At 47.6% G+C, this 9544-nt stretch overlaps 2 protein-coding genes across 5 annotated transcripts; both read left to right on the top strand.

Moving 5' to 3' along the window:
* Positions 1–1129: 1129 nt before the first annotated feature.
* LOC100276789 (40S ribosomal protein S10-like) lies at positions 1130–4027 on the top strand. Its single transcript, NM_001358371.1, has 5 exons — positions 1130–1209; positions 1290–1338; positions 1662–1944; positions 2552–2687; positions 3795–4027. Exons 1-5 carry the CDS (start codon positions 1207–1209, stop codon positions 3861–3863), a joined length of 540 nt encoding a protein of 179 aa, NP_001345300.1. The 5' UTR covers positions 1130–1206; the 3' UTR covers positions 3864–4027.
* Positions 4028–4999: 972 nt separating this feature from the next.
* LOC100191285 (uncharacterized) lies at positions 5000–8212 on the top strand. Of its 4 annotated transcripts, XM_008663087.3 has the most exons (3): positions 6386–6556; positions 6670–7425; positions 7558–8212. In XM_008663087.3, the coding sequence occupies exons 1-3, from the start codon at positions 6401–6403 to the stop codon at positions 7882–7884; spliced, it is 1239 nt and encodes a 412-aa protein (XP_008661309.2). In that variant the 5' UTR covers positions 6386–6400; the 3' UTR covers positions 7885–8212. The 4 variants fall into 4 exon arrangements, with proteins under 4 accessions (XP_023156879.1, XP_008661308.2, XP_008661309.2 ...); XM_023301111.2 differs by lacking the exon at positions 6386–6556 and adding an exon at positions 5000–5721 and having other exon boundaries at positions 6670–8212; XM_008663086.4 differs by having other exon boundaries at positions 6384–6556; positions 6670–8212.
* The last annotated feature ends 1332 nt before the right edge of the window (positions 8213–9544 follow it).

A 9544-nucleotide genomic window follows, 5' to 3' on the forward strand; every position in this document is an offset into this window, starting at 1 on the left:
CAGGAGAAGGGTTCAGGCGCGCGTCTGGTGGTGGGCCGCGCGAGAGCAAGGGAGATGGGCCGCATGGGGCAATTTTGGCCCAGGTGAGGTATTATTGTTTTTTTCATTTCCATTTCCCATTTGAATTCAAATATGTGTTTTAAATGCTCATCCAAAATTCTAGCATGATGCAATTATTTTGAATTTAAATTCGAATCTAGGTTCAGGATTCACATTCATATGCATAATTATAACAACACTTCCGCATGCAAAATATAATTTTATGTTATTTATTTCTCATCTCATTTATTTATGCTTATGCTTTTAAATGTGCATACAAAATATGTATTTTAAGAAATTTAGTTCTAGTTTTAAAAAGATCCTTAAGAGTAAAGTCTAGAAGATATGATTTATCAAATGAACAAATTATTACTGAGCTCCTTTCTTTATTATTTTTTTTCTAGAAACATTGTTTTAGGATGTATAGTTTCAAAGGTAAGATAATTCTTATGAAAATATATTTTAACTCAACATCAGGGGAAATTTTTTACATAATTCTCAAAATGAGTTTTTGAGGTGTTACGGAGTGAATACTAACTAAATGCTACTAAACATTAACTAACCACTAACCAATAAACTAAGTAAATACTAACTAAATACTAAAGAAATACTAACTAAATACTAAAGAAAACTAACTAATTACCTTGCAGTGGCGGTGCATGGGAGACGGTGGGGCAGGGCGGTTGGGCCTGAGAGAAAGGAAAAGAAGAGAATGGAGAAATGATACGACGCCCGCGTATAAATCCTAACTCGACGCCAGTGACGTTGAGCTATGTGGTCACGTGGGCTGTCCTGTCTGGCTGCCATCGCAGCGCTACCTCGGTGCGATATGCCATGACGCCGAGATGTGTTGTCTGCGCCATGACGACGAGCATAAGGTCTAAAGACGATATTAAGTCTAGGGTTTAAAAGTATTTTTTTTCCGGTGCCAACGCTGGTTCTTCGACATGGATCTTACCTCGGGTGGTATGGGCCGTGAAGCCCATTTGCAGAACAGCAGAAGACCCTCGCTCGCTCTGCGCGCATCGAACCAAAAACCACACCGCGGCGGCAGCTATATAAAAGCCTTCACCTGACCCGGGCGCTAGGGTTTATTCGCTCCTCCCGCCCGCCGCCGTCGCCGCCTCCTCTCCCCAGCACCCGGAGCTCGCCCGACCGCCGCTCACCATGGTAAGGATTACGCTCGAGGCTGCTCCACGATTTTCGTCTGTCCCCTTTTGCCAGTGTTAATACTGTATTTGCTACCGCAGATCATCCCCAAGAAGAACCGCAATGAGATCTGCAAGTACCTCTTCAAGGGTATGTGGTTCTTGGTCCACTAGACTCGCAGTAGGGTAACCTGGGCTGATTGGTTGTTTCACCTTCTAGGAGGTGACAGGTCTTCAAATTATTTTCGTATTACTAGGAGGGAGTGCTCGTGTATTATTTTGAGTTCACTTTTTTGGTCCAATTTCAGCATCTCACAAACTTACGATCTGATATATAGGCTTGACACAGCGAGCATTGTCAAATATTTTTGTGCTCCAAATTTATTTGCCCCCTAAACTATGGATTCCTTGTTATACATTCATCTGCGTTATGTTCATGCGATTTCTGTTAGTTTGATGTATTTGCTGCTGCAGAGGGCGTGCTGTATGCCAAGAAGGACTACAACCTGGCGAAGCACCCGCAGATCGATGTGCCCAACCTCCAGGTGATCAAGCTCATGCAGAGCTTTAAGTCCAAGGAGTATGTTAGGGAGACCTTCTCCTGGCAGTACTACTACTGGTATCTCACCAACGATGGCATTGAGCACCTACGCAACTACCTGAACCTCCCGTCTGAGATCGTGCCTGCCACGCTCAAGAAGTCTGCCAAGCCACCTGGCCGCCCATTTGGCTCTGGCCCTCCTGGTGACCGCCCAAGGTAAAAGCCTTAAATCTTGTGGTGCTGTGGCATTTTTGTTCATGTACTTAACAAATGTGTCTAGTGATGATTTCACATGTTTGCTTCTCATGTCTGGTGATGATTTTAGATGGAAAAGTACAGTCAAATCTGAAGTAGCTTTTTGTGCACCTCTCATCTTATGATGATAGGGTTATCTAGTAAATGGCTTGTTGCTGGGTGCTTATTATGCATTTTCCAATTATGTTTTTGTGCAATGCAACATTATTTCTAATACTGTAGCTCGGGGATATTGGAGATAAAGCCTTTTACATGTGTGCTATTATGAAGCTGGTTGTTGCATAAGAAAAAAAGATTACATGTTTATTAAAGAATTCTGTCTTTGCTTTATGTATTTATACTGAGTTGTAATTGGTTTGCTAAAATCTGCTCTAGAATGACACATTTTGCAGTGTAAAGGATATTGTTGTGAAGAAGACAATCTAAATTTATGTAAGATTGTATTTGTGTGCTTATTACAGTGTGTTTTACCGAGGAGCAGATTAAAGTTAACCAATTAGGTACAAATCTTTAAGTTTTGAATTGTTGATACTGTTATTTAATCTTCTCTTTCCTGTAACTTATGTAGGGGCCCAGGTCGTTTTGACGGCGACAGGCCAAGGTTTGGTGACAGGGATGGGTACCGTGGTGGTCCTCGTGGTGCTCCTGGTGACTTTGGTGGCGATAAGAGTGGAGCTCCTGCTGAGTTCCAGCCATCATTCAGGGTAATCATACTCAGCCGTTGATGGCATGCAATTCTATTCCTTAGTTTTGAGCATACTGAATGGAAATTCACTTGCAATTGTCCATGTGTTGTGCATATAAATAAACATTGTGCAACTTGAAGCGAAATTGGTATTGTGAAACAACATGGTGCAATCTAAGGGACGGACAAGCACTATGTTAGGATTGAAATGAATATGTTAGAAGTGTTTTTTTTCTGAAGTCATTTTTCCTAAGTTTGCTGGCAGTTAGAAATCTTGACTGAACTTTGGATGACACAGCATTCTATCCTGCACCAACAGTCTTTTATAGTAGTAACCATTATACTACTTTAAAAGACAGTTGGTGGTGATTGTCTGTTTGGTATCCTGTGAGCCCTCTATGAAAACTAAACATTTGTCACAAGTCCCTCCTTGAACTGTATTTAGTCATGAACATTTGAATAAAGTCACCCTATCCTGTTAATTTAAAAAACAGAAAACAGAAGCACAATGAACAGTTATTGGGCTAGTCTGATCACAATGCAACCATGCTCCTGTGTTTCTGGAAATTTTCTTGTAGGAGGGGACATCCGAGTGTAGGGGTAAAGTTAATTTTGATAAATTTTGTTTCCTAAAAGTTTTACCTGATATGTACCTTACAGTCTTAAAAGGGATATATAGGTGATATTGAATGTAGATTGGATGCGATGGTGTACTCTGATGTAGTAGATTCCAAGGGTTCTACATTAAAAGTCAGAGTTAGTGGTTGAAATGCAGTCATGGCCCACCGGTTAATTTAGATTTAGGAGTTAGAGGCCTCAAATGTGGACTGGTAAAGCAAGCTTGGTTGAGCTTTGAGGCAAATGTAGCCTGTTTGTGTGGTTCTCTTGTAGGTACATTGTATGGACATTTATGCTACATGCTATATCAGTAAACCTGCATGCTTTTGGCCATTTTGCCAAAATACGTTTACTACAGTACTATTTTTCTATAATTACGGTAATGCTATTGGCAAGTTGGCTTATGTAAGATTGAAAAAATTGTATTTTAACTGTTTAGCAACATGCCATGTACTGCGTTTCATACTTGCTGATATATATTTCTGCACCTACAACTACAATATTGCAGAGGCCTGGCTTTGGGCGTGGTGGCGGCAGCGGCTTCGGCGCAGGCCCAACCTCTTCTTCCATGGAGTGAAGTTGCCCTTGGTTTGGACATGGTGTTTCCCTTCGCATGTGGCCTTTAGTTTTGAAGGACAGTTATTATGTACTAGTAATATTACTCGGATCGGCCAGTGCTGACATATGCAAAAAAATGTTCTGTCGTTATACATTGGTTCCAGTATTATTGTCTTCGCAAAACTCTTGGGTTTTCAAGTTACTACTTTTTCACTGATATACGAGTAATCGTCCTGCGTTTGGTGGTTGGCTGATCTGATCGGTTGGTCATGCTGGGATGTTGTTTTGTTCGTATGTTGTGTCGTCTAGCTGTTTCTGTTTGGACCCAAGAAGTTCTAATCTGTCAAGTAACTGTAGCAGATATAATCTCTGAGAACTGGTTGTGTAGTGATATTAGCCATGATGTTCTGATGGTACGAGCCTTCCTGGGGTTGTCTTTTATATTTGCAGATGATTGCATGTATAACATGTTGGTCCAGGATTGGTTTGTTTTTTTTCTTTTGTTTTTTCCGGCTTGTTTGCCTCTATGTTCCAGCAACTGATAGTTGTCTTTTATATTAGCGGAAGCAGATGATGTACAAGTATGGCATATATGTGTTGTATTGAGATGATGTACACGTATTGCATTCCAATACATAAAAAGTCGAAAGATGAGCCTTCATGTTAGACATGATTATTTAATTTATAAATGATTCATTAATTTTTTTAATGATTTTTTACATTATTTAATCTGTCGCCACTGCAACAAGTGCAGACAAGCTGCAACTTCATTGTGAGATAGCTTTATCATGATTCGTTCTTTTTTAGTTATCGTATTTTAGTTTAAAAATGAACAAAAGACCATAAATATATCGCATTTTAGTTTAAAAATAAAAGGACGATAAATACGAGAACGGAGGTCTTAGATTACACAGTTTTTGAACTGTTTAGCTTTAGCTTACGGCTTACAGAGTAACTAAATAGAGGGTTATAAGAATACAAATCTATTTGTCTTACACCACAATCTAAGCATCTCAAGTTAATATAGACACGCAACATAAACTAAACAACTATAAAAAACAAAGCGTTGTAAATAAAAAAATAAAACTTAAAAGGAGACCAAATTAACACATATATAAATATAAAAGGAGGAATGGTACATTGTGGTGTTCAATTAAAAACAAGCTTCAATGATCGAATGGACATGAAAGAGACACGTCTGAGGGAAAGAAAAAGGCTCGACCATAATGGTGAGATCTCGGCGCAATGCATCTTAGCGTTGAGGTTTTGCCACGTCACTATACTCTATGCATGGTACCCATAGATGTGTTCTAGACGCCATGAATTATAATGCAGATCTCGTATATCTGAAGACAATATATCCAAATATAGCATTATTTCCTCGTTGGAACATAATATTTTTTTACGAAAATAGATAAATAATAATAATAAAAAAAACTGGAAACGAGGGGTGGTGGTCCAGCACCGGAGGTCGTCAAGGGCGCGCGGCATGATCAGCTGAACACGGACGCACGCACGCGTGCGGCGTGCCTGGGTGCCCTGGGACCGTCCGTCCGTGTTGCGAGGGGCGAGGGTGACGCCTGCCTGCGCCGCGCCGTGGGGCGCACTAGCAGTTTCCGCCCTCCACGCCCCACAATGCCAGCAGCCAGATCCCGTCGGCGTGCCCGTGCCCGTGCTCGCGGCCGCAGCCTTGCGCCCTTGCCGGTGCCGGTGGCGCCACCCAGCAGCAGCAGCAGCGTGGCAGGCAAGGTGCTCCGTGGCCCCGTCCCTGGCGCGCGTGCCCGTGGCAGGCGCCGGCCCGAGGAGGCGAAGAAGTCACGGTCAGATCGGCGGCTCTGACCGATGCCCGCCGGCAGACACGACAAGGCTGACCTCAGGTGCGTGCCTGCCGCCCGCCAACTGAATCGCCAGGGAGTGGGCGTGGGAGTGGAGTGGCGTTTTCCCCGCGATCGAATCAAATAGGGCCGTGCGGGCGGCGGTGTGCGTGCCGTGCCTACAAGGAGAAGCGTGCGTGGAGAACCGACTGGGTCGCGATCACGTGACGACCCTGGACCGATCGATCGTCCGGCAGAGGTGGAGATCGGCGAGGATCTCAATCTCATCGTGAGCCGGACGCGCAGCGCGCGGTAATTTGTTTCGGGATCAGCGCCGGTGGGTGCCGCCGCGGGCGGCGTAGGCGAACCTCGCTCGCATCGGCATCGGTGCGGGGTGGAATCCACAAGTCAATGCTGCACGTACGTAGGTTCACGGCTCACGATGCGGGGGCCACCGGCGTTGCGACAGAGACCCGTCGTACCCGGCTGGAGAGCGCCCTTGCCGTGTGGTATGGTATCTGACCGTCGAGTCGAATCCAATAGCAGCACAGCACCGTACTCTGCGCGGCCTTGCCGCGTCCGTTGATTTGGAAAAAATAAAAAAGAACAGACGTGAGCAGCCCGGCACAGTATCTATAGTCTACTGCAATCCGGGTTTCCGGCGGACGTTTCCTAATCAGCCAGCTAATACCATATGCCTGGGCTGGGCTGTGGCCGCCCCCGGCAAGCAAGTAACCTTCACATGGGCAGACAGGCGTTGCGTTGCGTGGCGTTCTACACGAGCAGCTTTCCTGCGACACATGGTTTGCCCAACCGCCCCGGAGCACACGGTTCAGGTTCACCGACCCCGGAGCATGCCATCGGCCAGCCGAGACGCGATCCTTCTGAAACACAGCGAGTGAGTCGCGGCCGAGTCTCGCGGAGTGGTGGGCGCCGCGAGTGCACACTACACACCACTCCTGCACTTGTCTATTTCTACCGGCCGCTGACCTGACCGAGGGGCACCTCCAGCTTTCTACTCTACTACCTGCAGGAGTGCAGGCTGCAGGCGCACACGCAACTCGCAGCCGACCACGCCCCCCGCAGGCCGCGATGCCGCCGCCGCCGCAGCAGCAGCCCCCGCACCGGCACGCCAAGACGGACTCGGAGGTGACGTCCAGCATGGCGGCGTCGTCCCCGCCGCGTGCGGCCTACTACGTGCAGTCGCCGAGCCACGACGACGGCGAGAACAAGACGGCCGCGTCCTCCTTCCACTCGTCCCCTGCGGCATCCCCGCCGCGGTCGGCGTCCAGGCACTCCTCCTCCTCCTCCCGCTTCTCCGCCAGCGCAAAGGGCACCGCCTCCGGCGCCGGCGGCGGCCGGCGACGCGGCAGCGCGTGGGCGAAGGAGGCGGCCATCGAGGAGGAGGGCCTGCTCGGCGTGGACGACGGCAGCGGCGGCGATGGAGACGGCCGCGGCGGGATCCCCAGGCGGGCGCGCTACTTGCTCGGCTTCGCGGGCGCCTTCCTCGGCCTGTTCCTCCTCTTCGCGCTCGTCCTCTGGGGCGCCAGCCGCAACCAGCGCCCCGTCGTGGCCCTGCGCGCCGTCACGTTCCACCGCTTCGTCGTCCAGGCCGGCACCGACGCGTCGCTCGTGCCCACCGAGATGGCCTCGCTCAACGCCACCGTCAGCCTCACCTTCCGCAACGTCGGTACCTTCTTCGGCGTCCACGTCTCCGCCGACCCCGTCACGCTCCACTACGCGCAGCTCCAGCTCGCGTCGGGCAACGTACGTATTAAGCGCCGATCGGTGATCATTCGGCCGGATCGATTTCACAGGGCCCTAGCTACTCGCTGTTTGAGAGAGAGAGAGAGAGAGAGAGAGAGAGAGAGCTTCTTCATTATGTTTTGTCGCGCGCAGATGAAGTACTTCTACCAGCCCCGGAGGAGCCAGCGGAGCCTGGCGGTGGCGGTGGTCGGCGACAAGGTGCCCCTGTACGGCGGCGGGGCGGGGCTGAGCAGCACCCCGACGACGCTGCCGCCGCCGAGGAAGCGCGCGCCGCCGGTGGTGGTGCCGCCGCCGCCCGTGCCGCTGCGGCTGGCCGTGCGGGTGCGGTCGCGCGCGTTCGTGCTGGGGAGCCTGGTCAAGCCCAAGTTCTACAGCGAGGCGCAGTGCAGCGTCACCATGGACCAGGCCAGGCTCGGTAAGCCAGTCTCCCTCAACAAGGCATGCACCTACACACACTAGCTTGGCTAGGCTACATACATACGCCTGCTGCCGTGGGTCGTCTCGTCGCCACCATGCATGGTCGTCGCGTCGTGAACTTTGCCCTTCTTCTTGAACAACACACACTCTCTCTCAGTCTCTCTCTCCCTTCGCTTTTCTGCGTGCGTGCGTTTGTTGGTCGCTTGTCTTGTACATAGAAATTTTTAGTTTCTGGTGTACGTAGGAGAGTTTTGAGTGAGATGGAATAAGAATCAGGCATTATTTCCCTCATACGGCGTTTCCGATTGCGTGACATGCCGTGGAGGGCATGTAAAATGTCGGTGAAATTCAATGCGCCTGTTTGGTGAAATTCAATGCGCTCGAAGCAGACGTAAGATTCTGGTGAAATACACCTAAAAATTCACGGCCGCGCATGTAATATAGCTTCTTCAGGTGAAGTTTGGACCCCGGCCGACAGTCACCGACCGCAAGTGCTCATCCGGTGAGGTTTGTCAGTTAGATTCAAATCCACTACCGTTCATATAAATCCGATTCTTTTTTTTAGATCTGACAAATGTAACACGGAGCCTTCGCAATGAATGAATGAATGATTGAATAAACAAATAAATAAAAACCGAGCCTCCCTACCTCCTTAAAAAAAAGAGAAAACAACCACAAAGATAAGATGGATCTGAGATAAATGAGCGCGCGCGTCCGTATCACTCTTACAAAGTTGCCGGGGGGGGGGGGGGGGGGGGGGGGGGGGGGGGCACGTACAAGATGCGAGTGTATTATATAACCAGCGCAGTACCCTGTTCTAGCGATGCTGTCATACTGAGGGGGTGTTTGGTTCTGTGGACTAAAGTTTAGCCAGGGTCACATCAAGCGTTTGACTTTCAAGTAGGAGTATGAAATATAGACCCAACCAACTGTACTAGATTCGTCTCACTTTTTAATCTTCGGCTGAGAAATTAGTTTTATAATTCGACTACATTTAATACCCCGAACGGATGTTCAAACATTCGATGTGATAGGGGCTAAATTTTAGCAGGGGCAAACCAAACACCCCCTGAGAGTGACGATGCCTCAGTCAGACAGGCCAGTCAGTTCGGCCGGTCCTGGAGGGGGCAAGTGGAGCGTCCGCACCGGGCCTCCGATTTTGGAAGGGCCTCAAGTAATATAATGTACATATAATTTTAGATGTGTGTCTAGTATGGCCGCTTCACTTGACTCTTTTCGCAGGGCAATTCTGACGTTGAGGTAAACAATCTATTATCTGAGTTGAAGGTTTTGAAGTTAAGTTTGCCTGAAATACCAATGTCTTCTATGGAGATTTTTTAGTATGTTTGGCAAATAGATCTGTATCCAAATATTTCAATCGCTTGTTGGATATTGTTTACTGTGCTTGTGACTGTGGCATCAGCTTAGAGAAGCTTTTCAAAGTTGAAATTGTGGAAGAACTATTAAGGTCAACAATGTCTCAAGATCGGCTCAACGGATTGACTACTTTATGTATTGAGAAAAATTATTAGACGAGATTGATAGCAACACTATTATCAATGACTTCGCATCAAGAAACATTAAAAGAAAATTTTGAGATAATATGTACAAAGATTTGAAGTTGTTTTGATTATTATAGATTTTTATCATTCAAAAATTTGCTTATGTACTTAGAAGAAAGTATATATATTATAGACATTTA

The sequence above is a fragment of the Zea mays genome, chromosome 10 (genome assembly GCF_902167145.1).
Source record: "Zea mays cultivar B73 chromosome 10, Zm-B73-REFERENCE-NAM-5.0, whole genome shotgun sequence".
Lineage (NCBI taxonomy): Eukaryota > Viridiplantae > Streptophyta > Magnoliopsida > Poales > Poaceae > Zea > Zea mays.